At 36.7% G+C, this 21720-nt stretch overlaps 1 protein-coding gene across 1 annotated transcript in view; it reads left to right on the top strand.

The window, feature by feature from the left end:
* DIAPH2 (diaphanous related formin 2) overlaps positions 1–21720 on the top strand; it is an 890580-nt gene that overhangs the window by 680790 nt on the left and 188070 nt on the right. Inside the window, exon 26 of the mRNA XM_060003112.1 lies at positions 8704–8839. Coding sequence (XP_059859095.1) covers positions 8704–8839 — 136 coding nt within the window. The remainder of the gene's footprint in view (positions 1–8703; positions 8840–21720) is intronic.

Here is a 21720-nt window from a genome sequence, read left to right as displayed (position 1 = left end):
GATGGTTTTCCAGTAGGACCAGCAGCCTCCTATGGGTCAGGTGGGGAAAGTTTAAGAAAGTTTCGTGAGACCTGGGGTAGAAGACTGAGTGTAGACTAATTCTCCTTTAAGCAGACCAAGTGAATGACATTCTGAGATAAATACTCACAAAAGAAAGAAAAGCAAACTTCTTATTTCCACATCAAATGGCACTAGAGTATGTGCTTCATTTTCTCAGGGTGATGACAGAACTAACTCCAGATGTTAAACAACAAACAATAACAGCAAAAAAAAAAAAAAAAAAAAAAAAAATCCACTGCCTTCCCCAGGAAACCTCATCCCTCTGTTTTTGCCACAATCTCATAAGGTGTGTTGAACCTTAAGTAAGACAATGCATGTATTTCATTATTAGTCTACATAGCAAAATGGTCTATGATGTTTTTGTTCCTTAGATTTGTCAAATACAGTATATAAACCCCAGAATTTTCCCCAAAAAATTATCGTTCATTTTATCTATATCTTTTTTCTCATGGCTCAAGAAGGCAACTTCTGTCATCTGTTCAAAGGTTTGGGGTGTGAGAGAGATTGTGTGTTTCATTTCTTCATAGTTTTAACTGATATTGCACGATTTCCATATCAAAAAGGAGTCTTCCTTCTCCCCAGTGCACATGAGCATATGTGAGCCTGCTCCTGGGCTAGAGGAAATGGAGTACAGATCCTGAATTGGTACTGCCCAACTGTGGAATTATATAATAATAATAACCAGCCCATTTACTGCATACTTCTTCTATGTGCCAGGCACTGTGCTTAATTGCTTTCGATGCAATATCACATTAAATCACAAACCAACACTGTGAAGTACAGTTATTTCGTAGATCAGCAGAGCAGGCTTAACACAGTTAAGTAAGTGACCCAAAGTGATAAAGCATGATGGTCGCTAGGCAGCTAGGATTTAAACCGGATCTCTCAGCTCCTAAAGGCCATCCTGTGTTCACAAGGGTATGCTGCTCTACTCAGAGTGTTTGGATTATGGGTCCTGATTTGAGAGGAACAAAATAAATAGGCCTCTTTCCCATTATTTTTACTCTGGGAATAAAATTTCTGGGTCAGGAAACTTTAGAAATCTTATCAACAAGATGCATTAAAAAATGGAGCCGTAGAATCATCATACCTATCTAAGAAAGATAGAAATGTACAGTATCCAAGCCAGCTCTTCTTTGATTTAAATTTTAAGTGTTCTATGTTACTTTAAAAGAGGTGATTAAAAGAAACAATTTCAAATTCTAAAGAGGTTAGCATAAAACAGAAAGAAGGTAAAAGAAAAAAAGAGCTCCAAAAGCACTGTTTGAATTAAAGCTAAAAGAGGATCAGGTCCTAGGACAGTTCAAGATAAAAGGTGTGGAGAGAATTTCACCTATTTCATTGAGTTTTCATTAAAGAATTATCTCGGTGACTCACATTTAGTGTATAAAAAGATTTTCAATATAATACGTACCAGGTTTCTTTATATTGTTGCCAAATGATTTGACTCAGTACCATCTGCGAATCCTTCTAATATCCCTGATGTATGAAGAAACACTCAGGGGCATGATCACAGTGTGCCTCTGGCACCAATGTTGCCAATTTGTTCACCAGGACATTTCCAATACATTCTTTTAAGGTTATGTAACTCTCTTCTAGCACAGCTTCCGATACTGAAATGAATCACAATCTTGACAAGTGTATTCACACAGGTACCCAGGATGATCCAAAACTCAAAAGAGAAAAGATTACATTTCTAAGTTTTTTTTTTCATGAGTGCCAAGTGATGGTGATATATATGGATTTTAAAAATTACCTTAGGTGCCAATAATATGGTACAGTTATAAATTATGTTCAGTATGCTTATGAGGGTAGATGGTGTCAAGATGCTACATTTCTAGTCCTGGGTCATGTCTTCCAAAAAGACATCATCCTCATGTCTTCCAAAAAAGAGGGAGGGGGTTGTGCAGAATAAACTATTGAAAACACATGAGGTAACATGTGCTTACTGTTTAAACTTTCAGATGTTTCTTTTACACATAATAATCACTGCCATCATGTATTGAGCATTTCTCTGTACCAGGCATCGTCTTCAGTGTTTTATATAAACATTATTTCCCTTAATCTATTTAACAACCCAGCGATTTCAGTAGTAGTGTCTGCATTCTACAGATGTGGAAACTAAAGCTCAGAGAAATGAAGTAACTAACTTGTTCAAGGTCACACAGCTTTTAGGATAAGTGATGGGAGTTTAGATATGAAACCAGGTTAAGGTGACTCCAAGATCCATTTTTCTTCCTAATTGCTCCACTTCTCCATCCCTCAAATATACTTTGGCTTCCAGTGAGATCACAGTGTTCACAAAGTGCTTCTGAAGTGAGCATGGGATAAAAAGCCATTGAAGGCAATGGGAGTAAGGAAAGGGTTTTGGTGGGAGGTGATTTTTGTTTTTAAATATCACAAGGTTAGAAGATGCTGGGTTTGTGTAGACCTGACATGAAAGAAGCTGGCATCTGAGCCTCTTGGAATTTTCGAAAAAAGTTTCATCCATTTCGTAAAGCTTAATTGGAATATATGAGAGGTCTTAGCATTTACATAAGCTTTTTTTTTTTTTTTGCATATGACATTTTTAGTCCATAGGTCTCATTTGTTAATTATGTACAACAAGGGAAATAAGATTTGTAATTTATTCATACTTTTCAGTAAGGCAATAGAGTCTTACAATCAGTGAGAGACTTAAAATGAGGTTAGTGAATACATTTTGCAGTAAATCCTAGAGACAATTTTTGTTACATTTTGCTCCTTCTGTGCTTTTTCCTGACTCTTGAAAAATAGATATGCCAGTAAAACTAAGACTTTTTTTCTGTAAACATTTCTTATCTTGTATGAGGTTACTACCAAAAAACTTTCTCAATTAGCAGCATCCTTTTAGCAGAACACAGTTCTGTACATTGACAGAATCTAATCAGCTGGCATTCCCAGCCCTAAGAAATAATGATTGACGCTTACTTGAGAATCATGTTGAAGTAGAGGAGTTAGCATTTTAAAATGTTTAGTGAGGCTTAACAAATATACAGTGTTGTTAACCACAGTCAATTATTTAAAGGTTTTTTTAAAAAAATTCTGAGCTCAAATTTGCTCCTGTTGCTTTTATTCTTTTAATCATTTGGGTTTTGTTTTATAGGAATTAGGGTGAAAAAGAATGCATCCCATCCCTCAAAAGGGTTCTCTCCCCATCGGCTTTCACATTTTTGGGAGAGTTAAACAAAGTCTTGAAATTTCCTGTCTTGCTCTCTAGTAAAACTAAAGGTTGTTGATATGAAACCATAGTTAAGATTTCCCTTTCTCTTTTTAAATTTATTTCTTAAGGAGAGAGAAGTAAACAGGCACGTGTTTCCCACCCCTAATTTCCTAAAGCCAGAGTCAAAGAGTGAAACCACCAAGAGGAATAGGATGTTCTTTTTAGGCCTTCATGAGGCCTCTTCATGAAGACAGAATTGGTGATATCAGAACTGAATCTTACTCCACAGTCTGTGTTGCTTGAAAAATATATGCCTTTGTAGATGCGTTCATTCATTTCTATTAATGCCAAACCACAGAAATTATTTTCTTCTTCTGTTTCGGTCTCTTTGGGATTGCACATGCCATTTCAAATTGTGTGACTGTTTTGTAGTTAAATTTATCCCTAAAACATTTAAGATGTGAACTGATGAACCTTTTACTTGGTCTGTTTCATTGTTTATAGATTTACATTCATGGTGTTTTAGTAGTGCCAGTTGCAAGTCTACCTTTCATATAGAAATTTAACCTATTCACATATGCCAAATTTCTCTACTAGTGATTTAGTGATATTGTTGACTGATTTTCTTCTACCCCGAATTGCATTAGTTCAGATTTTTATATAAACTATTTTTTTAGTTTTACTCTATTTTTAAGAAAGAAAAAGGAATGAAATGTGAAGAATGCTACAGAAATAGTATGATTCAGGTCCATGAATCACATAATGCCTATCAGTGATCTATATCAACATTTCTGTTCTCAAAATATAGTTTAGATTTGGGCTTTCTTGTGTTTTTATAATTATTCTACTGTCTTCATTACATAATCTTAGTCTATAAAAGGATGCTTATAAAAAATCAACAGTCTTGGGAATAGGATTCCCAAATTTATCACATAAAAATACTGAATGCCCAGTTAAATATGAATTTAGATAAACCATGAAAAAATCTTTTGTTAGCAATGTGTCCCAAATATTACATGATTTTTTTAACATAAATATATCCCAAGTATTGTATGGATAATGAATAATTTTTAGTATCAATGTGTCCCACATATCGCATGAAATTTATTAGTATAAGTATATGCCAAGTATTGAATAGGATATACTTCCACTAAAAAAAATGATTCACGGTTTATCTAAATTCAAGTTTAACTGAGGGTCCTGTTTTTTATCTGACAACTCTACTTGGAAGGCATCATGGTAATGTGAGTGAACATATGTGCTTCTGGTACTTAAGTAGCTGTGTAGCCTTGGGCATCTCACTTAACCTACCTCAACCTAAGTATCAGCATCTGTAAAATGAGAACAAATACTAGGTTTTCTATAAATATTTGAAGTTATTTACTTAAAACACCTGGCACATAATAAATTTCCATTAAACACTAGCTGTTATTATCAGAACAAGGAAGAAATACAAACGCAAGTTACCAGTTTTTTCCATCTTCATAATAAATGACAGCACTCAGCAGTTAAATAGCCCATTAGACTGATAATGGAAGAGTCCACCTGATCTCAGGTGGCCTCAGCCTGCAGCGGCTCGGCTCGAAGCAGGCTTTCGGTTCCCGGCCAGAGATTGAGGTCGGGTTTCCTATGGCCGGTTCTTTTGATTTGCCTGGTTCAGAGTCCCTGTTTGGCTCAGGATCCTCCCCTGTGTGCGCACGCGTCTCTCAGCCAAGATGGATTCTACCGAAGAGGCCTGTGGGTAGTTGGCACCGCTTACTGTGGGGTGGCGCCCCCTCCCTTTTTGACCTCCAAGGAGCTTTCTAGTTGGGAAGGTTTCCTTGACTTTGAGAATGAGAAAAATGTGGTCTCCTATCTTCTAGCTGGGCAGGGCCCAGCCTCCTCTCTCAATTGTCCTGCTATTCTCATCTTGGAGTATCGGTCCACAGAGAACAAATCTCCAATTGCTTTCCCTGGGTTGCAGGGGGTGGCCCATCTACCTCCTGCCTCACACCCAGATGTTGGTTGATTGTTTACCAGATCAGAGATTTGACTGATAATAAAATGTACACAAGCATTAACCTCCCTTCCCTCCTCTGCTACTCACCTTCTCTCATGTTACCAAAGATCATGCAACTTGTTAATATCAGAGCCTGAATGTATTGCCTTTGCACATTGTCTTTTTATTCTAAGTTACAATTTTATTTCAATCCTGCCTTTTTCAAACATCTACTTTTTTAAATTGTATTATTTTTTATTGAGATATAATTTACATATCATAAAATTCACTGTTGTGCAGTATACAATTCAGTGGTTTTTAGTATGTTCACAAGGTTCTGCAACCATCACCACTACATAATTCCAGAACATTTTCATCATGCCCAGAAAGAAACCCCATTCTCATTAGCAGTCACTCTGCATTCCCCCCTCCTCCTTCCCCTGGCAACCACTAATCTACTTTGTCTCCATGGATTTACCTATTCTGGACATTATATATAAATGGAATCATAACCATATGTGGCCTTTTGTGTCTTCTTTCACTGAGCGTAATATTTTAAGGTTCATCCATGTTGTGGCATGTATCAGTACTTTATTCTTTTTATGCTTGAATAATATTCCATCATATGGATATATATGTACCACATTTTGTTTATCCATTTATCAGTTGGTGGACATTTGGGTTGTTTCCACTTATTGGCTATTAGAAATGATGCTGCTAGTGAACATTCTTGTACAAGTTTTTGTGTGAACACGTGCTTTCTTTTGTCTTGGATATATACCTAGGAGTGGAATTGTTGTGTCATATTATAACTCTATGTTTAGCATTTTGAGGAACTCAGACAGCTTTCCAGGATGACTCATTATTCTACATTCACACCAGCAATACAAAGCATTCCTCCAATTCTTCATTTATTATGATCTGTTTTGTTGTTTTTTATTATAGCCATCCTAGTGTTCATGAAGTGAACTGTGGTTTTGATTTGCAGTTCCCTAGTGATTAATGATGTTGAACATCTTTTCAAATACTTATTGGCTCTTTATCTTCTTTGCAGAAGATATTTAAATTGTTTGCCCATTTTTAGTTGGGTTATTTATCATTTTATTGTTGAGTAGTAAGAGTTTTTATATATTCTTATCAGATATATGATTTGCTGATATTTTCTCCCATTCTGTGGGTTATCTCTTCACTCTCTTGACAGTGTTCTTTTTTGTTTTTATTTTTTCCTCCCTTTTGGCCACCCCACACAGCTTGCTGGACCTTAGTTCCCCAACCAGGGATCGAACCTGGGCTCTGGCAGTGAGAGTGCCGCGTCCTAACCACTGGACCCCCAGGGAATTCCCTTGGCAGTGTCCTTTGATGGATAAAAGTTTTTGGTTTTTGTGAAGTCTTATTTATCTATTTTTTCCCTTTGGTTGTTTGTGCTTTTGGTGTCATCCACATTGTCTTTCTGCCATGAAGAATAAAACAAACACTAAACCCTGAGAAGAGAGACATGAGTTATTTTCCCAACCTTGCAATTACATAAATGTGTGACCTTAGGCAAGTATTTAAACTCATTCAGAACCCAGTTTCCACATCTGCAAAAAGAAGCTGGATTCAGCAGAGCAGACGATTTGCAATTTGGGGTGAATAAATTAATCTCTATGAAACCCCCTATGTTAGCGGTTCTCAACCTGGGTAACATTTGGCAATCTCTGGAGACAATTTTGGTTGTCAGAACCGGGGAGGGGTGCTACTGGCATCTAGTCAGTAGAGGTCAGGAGTGCTGCTAAATATCTTACAAGACACAGGGTGCTCCCACAACAAAGAATTGTCTTGCCCCAAATGACAGTAGTGCTGAAGCTGAGAAACCCTGTTCTAAAATTATGACTCTATTATTCAAATTTATTTTAAGTGGTAGTCTTTGAGTTTGTCTGCAGGAGCCAGATTATTTTGTGCTCTTAGCCTAATGTTAGATGTACTAGTGTTACAGGGGCAGGAGAAGGGGGAGGTAACAATAATTCTTGCAAGTCAAGAGAATTTTTTTGAAAGTGTTTTCAAGGCTTTTAAAAACTACTATTACCTTTTAATATGAAGAAAAAATATTTCAATATAGATACCTCCAGGCCAAGGCTTGTAGATGTATTCTTGTTATTGAATCCTTTTCTTTAGGATTTCTGGAACAAAATAGCTTTTGTGAGATAGTTGGTACATGCTGTGAAGTATGTCTGATGAATCATAAGAGGAAAAAAACCCAGAACAACTTAATGGAAGGAACTTGCAGTCGGTGTGTCTCTGCATTAGTGATTTCTCTAAAATGACTATTCTCTAAAATACTATTAGTCCAGCAGAACAATTTACTCCAGCGTTCTCCCATACGGTCTACTGGAATGTACTGATTACCTTGAGTTCCACAGATAATCTGTCCAAAATAAAATAGACAATAGCTTGAAATATGCTTCAGCACTCTTAAAGATCTTGGCATGTAAAAAGCTATTAAACGTGCAGGTGTTTCTTTCCTGTAATAATATAGATGGAATGGTGACCACCTCCACCACACCCACCCACCACTATCATTGTCATAGACAAGGTGTTCTAAGTATTTTATAAATGTATCTCATTTTTCTTACAAAAATCTTATCACGTAGTTAAAAAAAACCATTTTTCAGATAAGGGGAAAATGTAAAATAGAGTGGTACAATACCTGCTAAGCCATATTTTCCTATTAAACTTTTTCTTCTTCTTTTTTTTTTTTTGCGGTACGCGGGCCTCTCACTGTTGTGGCCTCTCCCGTTGCGGAGCACAGGCTCCGGTCACGCAGGCTCAGCGACCATGGCTTACGGGCCCAGCCGCTCTGCGGCATGCGGGATCTTCCCGGACCGGGGCACGAACCCGTGTCCCCTGCATCGGCAGGCGGACTCTCAACCACTGCGCCACCAGGGAAGCCCTAAACTTTTTCTTATGTATCAAAACTATTTCATATTTCAACCACAGAGACAATATATTTATTGTTAAAAAATCTGTGAACATTCATGTTTCGAATTTTCTAGCACCCCAGGTAATAGCAGTTAAAGCCTGAGTTACATATAATTTTTTTTCAAGAAGAATTATCTTACGATTATTTCTTTCTCTCAAAAGTATATGGGGGCTTCCCTGGTGGCGCAGTGGTTGGGAGTCCGCCTGCTGATGCAGGGAACGTGGGTTCGTGTCCTGGTCCAGGAGGATCCTGCGTGCCGCGGAGCGGCTGGGCCCATGAGCTGTGGCTGCTGGGCCTGCGTGTCTGGAGCCTGTGCTCCACAATGGGAGAGGCCACAATAGTGAGAGGCCCACGTACCGCAAAAAAAAAAAAAAAAAAAATGTATATGAATGTACCTCAAAGCTGCTGTAATACTTTTCCATCTCTGAGCACCCACACTTGTGTGTATAGAATTTTAATGTTGTACAACTCCTCCAATATATACGTAATGGAATAATTTTTGTTTAACTTTGTTTATTTGTACAGGAAGCAGTGAAAGAAAACAACAAGAGAAAAGAAATGGAAGAGAAGACTAGGAGGGCAAAGCTTGCAAAAGAGAAAGCTGAACAAGAAAAGTTAGAACGCCAGAAGAAAAAGAAACAACTCATTGATATAAACAAAGGTATGAAGTGCTTCCGTTTTTTAAGAAAGAGGTATGAAGTGCAAAATAATTGCACTTAATTATTGATAATTTTGAATTACAAGGTGAATAATGGTTTTGGTAGGAAATTCACAATATTATTAGTTACTTGTATCAAATGTCTTTCATGTTATTATCTGTATTTCTTTTCATCCTGCACTGAACACAGGCTTTCAGATAATCAATGCAAGGTAATATGTTGTTGCAACACTCTTTTTTTCTTCATTTATTTTACCAAATCATATTATGTTCTGGATGAGGCAGTGGTAAGAGAAGAAGAGAGTGAGATGAAAAGAGAAACACTGGTCTGAGGAGATGAGCCTTATGGCTCTAATTTTATTTTGTTGACACATGTCTGTTGACAGTACAGTAATAATTAACACCCTCTCTTGGGGGCTTGAACATTTCAAGTCATAATGGATATTGACAGCACTGTTATAAGTTGCAAAAAAAATAGGGAGAAGCACCTTGTCCAGCTGTGAGCCTACAAACAAAATACTGATATATCCACATAGTATAAAGTAAGTTGTTTTCTTGGTTAGCAAGAATGACTGTATAGTAAAGGTGGATTTTTTTGGTTTGGTTTGGTTAGGTTTTCTTTTTAAAGAAGAGAGGGTAAGGAAAGAAAGTGATCAGCACCAGGTAGCTGCAACTTAAGAATGCAAAAGAATAGCCTTTGCCGCTGAGGGTTAGAGAATTGAAAAACAAAACAAAATCTGAACAAGATGCAAGATAATATGATTAATATGGACCACCTATTTCTAAGTATAATGATATTAAAAATTGCAAGCACTGTATAATGTTGACTGTGTGCCATATTTTAAGTAAGTTAATCTTCATAACATCTCTGTGAGGTAGGTACTATTATTATCTCATTTTACAGATGAGGAAACTGAAGCTCATAAAAATTAAGGAACTTGCCAAGGTCACACAAATGGAAGTATTAGCAGCAAGATTAAAATCTAAGTAGTCTGGCAATAGAATCTTTGCACTTATAAATGCCATTGTCAAATAATAATAACAATAACAACAACAGCAACAGCTAACATATAGTACTTACTGTGTACTAAGAACTGTTCTAGGAATTTTATGCATTTGAACATATTTAATCCTCATAAAACCCTAGTAGGAGGGTGCTACTATCTCATTTTTAGATGAGGAAACAGACACAGAGAAGTTAAGTGAGTTGCCCAAGTTAACAAAAATAGTAAGAGGTAGAACCAAGATCTGAGCCTAGGCAGTCTGTGGCCAAAGTTAATTATTAATTATTATTACATATTGTTAATCATAGTCAGTTACTCTGTAGTAATGTCTCTTAATGGCGAATCTTCTGAAATAATATCTATACCATTCTTCTTCATATCTCTAAAATACATAAAATTTTTCAGGAATTGACTGCAGTTTATCCTTTTACCCAGGAAATAAATATAATTTTAAAAGATGAGAAAAGTATATAGAAGGGATACAACAAGGTCCTACTGTATAGCACAGGGAGCTATATTCAGTAGCCTATTAAAAACCATAATGGAAAAGAATATGAAAAAGAATATATATATATATATATATATATTTTTTTTTTTTTAAATAAATGGCTATGATTTACTCGGGGGAAAATGGAGCACGACAGTACTTGTAAGCCACTACACAGATGTGCCGACATCCCCAATTTTATAAGTGAGGCAGAATCTCAGTGCAACATTTGGGTCTTGCAAATACAAACACACACACACTCACACATACACTCACATACACACACACTTCAAGGTACCCACCTGTAATACTGAAGGTGTGGAGATTGAGGTGTTTTTCACTCCAGTGTTTCTTTGCTGATTCATGCCCACGCCATAAAATCCATGTTAAAGGCGAGGTCTTTCCCCGAACTTGATTATTTTCTGTCTCCTTGGATTGGGTGGGACATATCTCACTCAATTAGGAAAAGTACTAGAGCACAGTATTTGTAGGAAGTTCTCGCTTAATAGGTGATGGAGTCAGTAGAACTGTGCTGAATGTTAGTTCCCTTACGTGCATGAAGGAATACTGAGAGAAGAGGCTGGAAGAGGTACAGGACAGACTGTGCATTCACTTGGCTATGCTAAGGGTCTTACCCTGAGAGCTGTGGGAAACCTATGAATGTTTCTAAATGGGAAAGTGATATGCTTTTTTCTTAGAAAGATCATTTTGACAGAAGCATAGAGAATGGACTGGAAAGGGAACAGCCTGAGACAACAGAGGTTAAGAGGTTATCATTGTCCTGACAAGAGATGATGGTGGCCTGAACTAATGCAGTGGTAGTGAGGTTACAGAAGTCACCAGTAGGAGGTGTATTAGATTGTCTAGGTTGTGGATATGCAGAGACAGGTCTATCTTAAGGAATTGCCTTGCATGATTATGGAAGCTGGCAAGTCCAAAATCTGCAGGGTAGGATGGCAGCCTGGAGACCCAGGGAAGAACCAGTGTTGCAGTTCAAGTCCAAGGGCAGTCTGCTGGTAGAATTCCCTCTTGCTCAGGGGAGATCAGTTTTTTGATCTATTCAGACCTTCAGCTGATTAGATGAGGCCCACCTACATTACAGAGGGCAATCTGCTTTACTCAAAATCCACTGATTTAACTGTTTATCTCATCCAAAAACACCCTCAGAAAAACATCCGGAGTAATGTTTAAACAAATATCTGGACACCATGGCCCAGCCAAGCTGACACATAAAATTAACCATCACCAGAAGGTTGTTAAAAGGTAGAACTGACTGACCCTGATGATTTTAGATGTGGGAATTAATTGAAGGAAGCATTAAAGAAGGTGGTACTCTTCATAAAGAAAAAACAGTTCAAGAATAGAGCAGACTTTATCAGGAGGGTTACAATGATTAGTGACATTTTGAAGCTGTTTCATTTTCAGAAACCTTGTAAAGATGGGAAAGGTCTAAGAAGCCATTGTGTGTGTGTGTGTGTATGAAACTCAGGAAAGAGGTTTAGACTAGACAGACAGACTTGGGGATCATTGATTTTTGATGATTAAAGTTAGGGTATATTAGTTTGCTAGGGCTTCTGTAGCAAAGTACCACAAACTGGATGGCTTAGGACAACTGGAATTTATTGTCTCACAGTTCTGGAGGACAGACGCCTGAAATCAAGGTGTAGGCAGTGTCCTGCTCTTTCTGAAGACACTAGGGAAGGACCCGTTCCAGGCCTCTCTCCTAGCTTCTGTTAGTTCCTTGGCTTGTGGCAGCATAACTTCGATGGTCACATGGCATTCTCCCTGTGTGCACGTCTGTCTCTTCACATGGTGTTCTTTTTATTAGGACGCTAGTCATATTGGATTAGGGGTCCAACCTAGTCTAGTTTAAATTCACCTTAATTAATTACACAATTTATCTTATAACATATGAGTTTGAATGAGATCACAGGGTAAAGTATAAATCAGAAGTTCTGAAAGTATTTGGTCTCAGAACCCATTTACACTCTTAAAAATACCTTTTGCTTATTTGGGTTATACGTATTGACATTTATTATATTAGAATTTAAGCGGAGACATAGTAAATAAAATTATTTAAGAAATAATTTTAAAAGTATTTATTAATTCTATTAAAATAAACTATTATGTGTTAAATAACTTTTTTTTTATGAAGTGTAGCTTTATCTTCCAAAATCTCCCCTTCAAAAAACTTAGTAAGAAGAGAAAAAAATAGTGTTGTAAATCTCTTCAAAATCTGGCTTAATGAAAGACAGCTTGATTCTCATACCTGATTCTACATTCGGTCTAATGTGATATTGTTCATCATGTAGCTTCTAGAAAGCACTATACACTCATGAAAGAATGAGAGAGAAAAAGGCAAAAATGTGTCAGTATTCTTATGAAGATAGTTTCAACCTTGCAGATCTGAAATGATCTCAGAGGTCTCCACAAGTTCCCAGATTACACTTTTGAGACTCTCCGGGGTGAATAGTGAAAAGAGGAAGGAGTCAAGGCAGAGTCTGTCCAGTTTTGTGCCGAGAACATAATCTTGTTCCCACATCACACTGCCCCCCTCCCCGACCTCCACCGCAAGTATGTATCAAGCTTTCACTATTTCCTTAAAAACATACCTACAATAGAAAGAAAAAAAGAAAGAACCTATTTTGATTGTGTCTATAATATGTATATATTTTCATTTGCCAAGATTTGATTGATGACCTCCTCAAACATCATTGAAGGCATAGTATATAGATCCAAATAAGTCTTTTATGCAAATGCTTAGCTGAGTGATCTGAATGCGAAAGACACACTTTAAAATAGGATTAATCTTTTGTATACTCTTACCATATCTCTATTTACAGATCAATTAAATAATAAACTTCACCATTAGGTTCTTGATTTGTGGCCCATATGTGGCAAGTACTTATTATTATTGTTTTTTATTGTAATATTATTTTACACTTAAGAGTATATGTTTGTTAGTACTTATAAATATGTTTTAAAAAGAGATCCTTCCATTGAAATTGTATAGTCTTAAGAAGATGAAAAGATGCAGAAAAGAAAGAATAAGAACAGAGTTGGGTAACTGGGTGTCAAGATGGAGCTCAGTATCAGTGAGTTTCTTAGTATCTTATAAAAGATGCTGTTGTTAACTAGGTGGAAGTCAGTTGCAGATATTCTGAGAGCCTGGGAGGAGGCATGATGGAGCTACGTAAAAGGTGAATCCATGTTAGAAATGAGAACGAGGTGCCATAGAGAACTTTGAAATGTGTCCAACTAGAATGGTGTTATCCACTTTCCACTGAAAGAGAACTGATATAGAACATTTGATTGCCATTGTGAGATACATATAATTTAAACTGTAGAGATTGTTCATGCACATGTGACTAGAGATACATACCATTGGAACCCGGGGATCTGACCTATAACAAAGGTAGTCAAGTAAAGAGTCTCTTGGGTAAAGAAAGCCACTTGAAAATTATAAACAACTTTGAAAACACAAATACCCTTTCTGTAAAGTTTCTATTTCATATCAACTTAGCAAAATTGCCAACCCCTCCCTTTTAAAAAATCTCCTGTGATCCCATATAACTAATAAGTAACAACAACAATATATATTTATCTGGCATGCAAAAGTATATGCATTCATCATGAGGAAATATTCTGGAATCTAATTATTCAGAAGAATAATAGGATAAAGCAACCACAAAAGATTATTTCTATAATCTAGATGTGATCAGCTGAGCTCAGAATTAAGTAAAGAGATCATGGAAACCAAGCAGCCAGAGAGTTATACCTTTTCAGTTAAATCCATTAAAAAATGCCATGTTTCATGGCTCCATTTTGAAAGAATTAGAGATCCAAAGTCAAAGGCCATGATAAGAAATAGTATTTTTTTAATTGTAAAAGAGAAAAAAGACATGGTTATATATTAAAGAGACCATCATTTGCAAACATTAAGTGGCATGCCTAAAAAGTTATTAAAGTCTGTACATTAAAAAAGTGGAGATCAGTCCTAGCTCTGCCACCTACTCACTTTATGACCTTGTTCTGTTCCTTCATCTCTTCATGCCTCAGTTACCTCATCTGTAATGGAGGATAATGACATTTACCTCCTATCATTTTAGTGAGGATTAAATGAGATAATTAAGTACAGTATATAACAAAGGGCCTAGAATATTCTTGCTGCTGCTGATGGAAGAGTCATTTTGTGCTCATTGGAGAATCAGAAAAAAGTTCAAGACAGTTCAAGACATAGTCCCCATCCTTTCTAGTTTACAATTTTGTCATGGAGATGTGTAGGGGAGGAGAAACTGTTCATTGGCTGGGGCCCTGTAAACTACACTGACAAAAGACAGGTTAGCAGGAGAAAAATGAACAGATTTATTAATACATGCATCGTGCATACACCTGGCAGCATTCGGTGATGAGTAACTCAGAGGGGTGCTTAGAACGTGGGCTTATATAGCATCTTAGCAAAAGAATAATACATTTTGAGAAGTTTTTAGATGAGACAAAGGAAGAGGACTTTGAGTTTCTAGTGTGGCAAATTGTGGGAAGATAAATATACGGGGGTACTAATGGAAGATAAGGGCTAGTTAGTAAATTGTTATGTAGGTTCCTCTGGTGCCATTTCTGGACGGATAAGAGTCTACCTAGAGTAGTCTCTGGCGAATAACTTCTGTTATTCCTGGTAAAGAGTAATAGAGGGACACCTTTACAAATTTATATCCTGCTTTTAAGGAAATAGCTAGAGGGCCGAGAGCTTTTCTGCTATCTGCTTCTTCTCACTTACCTTCAGCTCGAAATAATCCTTATGCCAAAGTGGCATATCTTTGGGTGACATATTCTGCTACTCTTCAGATGTAATAAAGCTGAACCAGCAAACAGTGTACCGATAAATAATAGAGATCATTTCGAACTATCTAAAATGGGAGATCAATGAGATCTGGTAAAATGATGTAAGGCTTCGTGGAGAAGGCTAAATATGGTCTCTGAATGTATCCGTTGAACTAGATGCTGAAGGATGGGTAATATTTAGCTAAAGCAGGGGCGAGACTATTCAAGTAAATGGGACTAACGTCAGCAGTGGTGCACGTCAGCACGGAAGGCAACAGGCCTCACAGAGGATCTGTTCAGTGACCCACAGGGAAGTACATCAAAATGATGACAAGGACAGGTCCTAAGTTCAGGTCTCAGATCTACAACTGAGTAGCCATATAATCTCTGACAAGGTATTTCATCTCTCTGTGCCATAAGTTCCTGCTCTATAAAATGGAATAGTAAAACGTTCCCTTGTTATTGTGAGGGTTAAATGAGGTAACCCACAGAGACTGGTGTTACTAATACTCTAGTCTATCCATTACATGTTGATGTCATTGGTCTCTGATGAATAGTTCAATGTTCAGTAAATATTTTCTCATATTGTCATTGTCCTCGTTGTCGTCGTTGGCAGAGGAGGGTTTGAACTGGGAAACTGTTGGAAAAGTAGGAAGACTGTTGGAAAGACTGTGAAGAGCCTTCCAAGTCAGATGGGAGGTTGTGATGCGATGAGGTAGGAGAGCCAAATTGATTATAGGAATTTGTTCAGGGATCACCCAGGTAGTGAGACACAATACAAGAAAGGAAAGGTGAACACAAGGTAGATGTAGCTGGAAAAGAACAGTGAAAGGTGAAAAAAGAAAAAAAAAAAAGGAGTTAGCTCATAGCTAATGCTCTCTTCAAAGGAGTTTCAACCTGTGGCAGTTTAAGAAGGTGGTAACAGGAAAGAAAAATTTCATAAAAGAGATGGAAAAAAAGGCAGTGGGAGTTGGAAGCAGTGCATTTACTGATGGCCTAGACTTTTTTTAAGAACAGCAAGGTTTCATCAATATATAACTATGTATTAATATTTTTTGACATATTAGGTTATTTCATTCATCCAACCAACATTTATTGCACCATTTCCCAAATAATTATAATTAAAGCATGCACAGTAATACACCATTTATTTAAATGTAAAATTGAGAAAGCTAATTTAAATGCAGCAAAAGTATGCTAAATCAATAAATGTACTCTAAAATGTGTGTAATAGTATGTAAACTGTGCAAAGTACTTGGCATAATCTATGTTCTCCAACCTTTGATTATATTAATATAGATGATAATTAACTTAGGGATCACGAAAAATAAATTAATTAATTCTGTAGGTAAAGTAAGAAAGCTTACTGAATATTTGTAATATTGGTGAATAAATCTCTTTTCATGTTTCTGGAAGTCAGCAAATTAATTACAAGGACTTGGAGGAAGCAATAAAAAGAAGTGCATTTAAAAAAGGGTGTTTTGAGATATGGGGAGGGGGAAGGGTAAGGTGTGACAAAGCGAGAGAGAGGCATGGACATGTATACACTACCAAACGTAAGGTAGATAGCTAGTGGGAAGCAGCCGCATAGCACAGGGAGATCAGCTCGGTGCTTTGTGACCGCCTGGAGGGGTGGGATAGGGAGGGTGGGAGGGAGGGAGACGCAAGAGGGAAGAGATATGGGAACATATGTATATGTATAACTGATTCACTTTGTTATAAAGCAGAAACTAACACACCATTGTAAAGCAATTATACTCCAATAAAGATGTAAAAAAAAAAAAGGGTGTTTTGAAATTGGAAACTCCAAATGTGATTCTTATGCAAATATTATTTAATCAGGAACAGTTTTGCTCCTCCTTATATAAGATTTTATGGAAATTAGAATTGCCTATTTACTTCTAGTATGATGATAAAGATAGCTACCTGAGTCAGATTTGATGATAAATCAGTCTTCTGAGAGTGAATAAGCAAATTTTAACCAATAAACCTAAACATTTAAGCTCTGTCATTAGTGGTGAATAGCAATTTTATTTTTCTGTTTTCCAAGTTTTAAAATAATTACATCTTATAAGTGAATTAATTCATTTCATATTACATTATTTTAATCTGAATAGATCAAAATTATGTTTCCTAATGTCATACCCCAGGCATTAAATTATGGTAGCCAGTAGTATAGATTTGAATACCCATAAATAACGGAATTGATCCCAAGTAGTATTAAAGCGCCCCCGATAATATTGGGTTGGCCAAAAAGTTCGGTCAGGTTTTTCTGTAAGATGTTACGGAAAAACCCGACCGAACTTTTTGTCTACCCCTATATAAATTCCTGAGACAAAATGGGTACCACCATTCCAGCATATTTTACAAATGATAGTGAGCAGCTCATAGATGCTAATGCAAAACTAAATATTGACCTAATAAGCCCTATTTATGAAGAAATAAAAGAATATCTGGTTGATATTCCATTTATTTAAATTGCCTTGCTCCCTATATCAGCAAACATTTCAAGAAATCTGTTTATTCAAAATTAGAACTTTTTCTCTTTGTTCTCTAGGTTTGTTTTTTTCAGTGGAAGTATGTGGTGTGTGAGTGTGTGTGTTGAGCAATTCACCTAACCCCTCTGACCCTCAGCTTCCTTGCCTATAAAACAGAGGAAAGAATGGCATCCACCTCCCAGGATTTTCATAAGAATGAAATGAGACAATACGCACAAATCTCTTAGCAGTTGCTTGGTACACGGTTAGCACTTAATAAGTGTTAAATGTTGTTATCCCCTTAATAATAATAGTTATTTCAGTGAACATATCATGGAAAACGATTAATAGCAATAATCACTACAATAAAATCTTAGTTGACTAGAAATGCCTAGGGGAAGAGGTGTTTTGACTAATCTGATTTTGTAATTATAAGAAAGCCATTTGGGCATCAGTCTTTATCATTCATAATCTTTCTGAACTCAGTGCACAACCCTCCTCTGACTCACCCAAATACCTTCCCCCAACCCCCAGTATTTTTGGCTTCACATTTTACACAGGTGAAAATGTGCCACACATAGTGTTTAAATATAGGTTTGTACATACAGTCAGCCCACAATATATAGATCATTGGTAAATCAATAGAACTTTGTTATTGTCTCTGGACCTGTATTCAGAGCATGAGTGATCATTGCAAACAAGTGTTGGAGAGTGGGCTTCATCTGTTCTAATTCCAGAATACACTCTAGATTAATCGAAAGTTCTAGTTATTTTTCCAGTAGTCTATTTGAGCCACTTATCACTAGTAATTTTTTTCTGACCTCATGGTAGAATAATTACATTTCTGGCATCAGTTCACTGGAAATAAGTGCTAAACTCTGATTCTGTCTGCCTTAGCAGTAAAACAAATTTCTACACCAACTAAAAGTATTCTTTTAAATGGGAGACAAAAATAAATATGCAAAACAAGATAGGTAATACACTTTAGATCTCATTAAGAGTTCTTACATTCTAAATGCAGAAACTCCGATTTGCAAAAACTCTAAGAACTGTCTTCAGTGTGTTGAGCATTTAACAAGATTTCGTCAGTTCTTATGTAGAAGATGAGTACTGCCAGCAGTTACAAATTTGGCTTTTCTCTACAGTATGTGCTTGTTGCCGTGTATGCCTTATGTAACTTCACTAGCCAGAAAACCATGAAAATATTGGAGCAGGTGGGTGAAAACAATCAAATTGACTACATAAGAAATGACCAAAACACATTGTAGATGGCCTAATCATTTATTAGAAACATGCTTCGGTTCCATATTTCAGTATTCTAATTCTTATTACAAAAGTGTCAAATGAATAACAGCTGTTATATACCAACATTGCAATTAACTTGGCTGTGTTCTCAGTCAAATGCATTTAGATTCACATCAGTAATTACACCTAACAGCTTCATAGAACCAATAAGCTGCACTGGACCCAGCTGAGTCTCTAATGACTTCTTTTTCTTTGAATATTATATTTGTTCCACCCACATTGAATCCCTGAGCCCCAGGGCTGCTTCAGAATCAGGGCAAAATCTATTGTTACGCTAAATGTGTGAAAGGCTTATTATGGATGAAAACCTTTCAGTGATTTTTAATTTAATTCTGCAAGTGTTTATTGATTGCCCACAGTGTGCTGAGCAGGGTGACACACCCTAATCATAGTATTGTTGTCTGTTAACTCAGCACCATTAGCCTACTTAAGGGGTTACTAACCGTCAGCCTCTCTGCCTCTGTGTGTGTCTTTTCTGTAAGAAATAATGGCTCTTGCTGCATATGTATGTATGTATGTGTGTGTGTGTGTGTATCCACTCACACAGGACCATGTGCAGCATATATATTTCATTTTTTTCACATATTTTAATATATGAAAAATTCTATTTTTCTTCTTTATGTCTAATCAAGCCTCAGTCCTTCAGTCACTCCCTTCACACATGAACAATCTATAAAGTATATGATATCTTGACTAGTTAGAAAAACATGGGAAAAAAAGATCTTAGTTTAAGAAAGCAGTTATGCCTTTGTTATAATGGTATTAGAAACACATTATAACCTAAACTTAGAATACCTGATTGTCATCTAAATCAACAATTGGCTTTATATACTATTTCATAGTAGCTCAGAAGATGATGGCATGATTCATTTGGGAAGGAAAAAATAATTATCCTTTTAAATGTGCAATTAACTATGGGTACGATAATGCTTTTATCTGTTTGAACCAGTATTGGAATCTACTCTAAATGTACATTATATATAAAAAATAAAATATCTCTTTATCAGAGGAGATATTTTAGAGGTCCTGATTTTGATTTAGTCTTTTACATTTGCTGAGCCCTGGAGAGGGCTGCCTAGGAATTACTTAGAGCATCGCTAAGCAGGATGTATGGCTATAGGTCTAGGGAGTTGCAGGCATAGCCCTGCTGAGGGTGGGACAGGGTCCCAGGGGTTCTTTACAGACCTTTATGGTTCTGTGGTAGAAGAACCGCATACTGGGTTAGGCTGTGCTGTAATCTGAAAATCAGAATACCTTGTTTTGTTTAAGCGTTTAGTCTCCCGTTTTTATAGCGTAACTCCGACCCCAATTTATTTTTTAATTTATTAATTGAAATATAGTTGATTTACAATGTTGTGTTAGTTTCAGGTGTACAGCAAAGAGATTCAATTACACATATATATGTGTTCTTTTTCAGATTCTTTTCCATTATAGGTTATTACAAGATATGGACTATGTAGTTCCCTGTGCTATACAGTAGGTCCTTGTTTATCTATTTAATATATAGTAGTGTGTATCTGTTAATCCCAAACTCCAAATTTATCCCCCCACCCCAATTTTTAAGCTAATCATTTTATGTAGCTGAATGTCTGAAGTTGAAGTTTTCCAAATTCCCTGTTTGTCTCACCAATATGTACACATTCCTGGTTTGAGTTGCTACCTCATCTGATTTTCTAGAACAGTATTTCTGTGAAAGGAAAATGTGTTCCCTCTAGTCCTCTTTTGTCGAAAACCCTTTGCACTTCCTTTCTTTTGCCAATTGAACCTTTTTTGAAATGCATCAGTAGGGAGAGCTTGCCTAGCCTTTGCTAGACAAGAGTAGCTGTAGGTGCATTTAAACAATCCAACTTGAAAAGGGGATTTCTCTCTTTTTATTTGAAAACAATCGAAAATGAAAGGTGTGTGTCTCAGGATAGAGTGCTTAACCGACCTTGCTCTACTGCACTTCAGTATGGTATATGAAACTGCCTCCCCTGTGTCTTTCCCCAGTGTTTTAAAAAGATGCTTTACTTGTTTGAGGCAACTGGTTCTGAGTCAGAACTCTTTCTGGCATAACCAGAATCCATTATGTTGTTAGGCCTTGTTATACTGTTCTTTGCATCTCAAAGAGTGAATGCAGCTTTGTTCGAAGGGCTATCTGATCATATTTTGAGGGGAAATGGAGATTGAGCTATAGAGGTGAACTATGGCTACATTAAGTTTTAAGTGTACCCACGCTCCATCCCCACAGTACATACAGCCTGGACTTTTCAGTAATCTCATGTAAGCTCCTATGACCCAGGCATGTTGAAAACTAGCCCCTTTCACCTGAGTAACCGTGACAGTAAATGAAACCCCCTAAAGATACCTCTCTCCTCAAGGGTGGAAAAGGAGGTGGCCGTGAGGGGTTTGCAGTATAGTTTCCAGCCTCTCCTTCCTGTCCCCTCTCCCATTTTAAGACCCAGAAGAACAAAGTAAGCATTTTTATAAAGAAATGTATATTGTAAATCAACTATACTTCAATAAAAAAATATTGATTGATTAAATTAAAAAAAAAGAAATATACAGGTTCTTTCTTTTAAAATCACAGATAATTATAACCTTAGGAAAAGCTACTGTGTGCTTTGGACTTCAGTAGTTAATGCTTCTTCTGCAGGAGAAGGCTCTCTAAAGACAACAGTTAACTAAGGACTGATTGGAAGTTACATTCCAAAGTAAAACTGGAAGTCTGTATTCCCTCACAAACATTTCCACAGACAGTAGTATGTGTTAAAGAAAAAAATGTATTCTTTAAATAGAAAACAGGGCCAG

This window comes from Delphinus delphis, chromosome X (genome assembly GCF_949987515.2).
Source record: "Delphinus delphis chromosome X, mDelDel1.2, whole genome shotgun sequence".
Lineage (NCBI taxonomy): Eukaryota > Metazoa > Chordata > Mammalia > Artiodactyla > Delphinidae > Delphinus > Delphinus delphis.
This window is presented reverse-complemented; position numbering and strand designations above follow the sequence as displayed.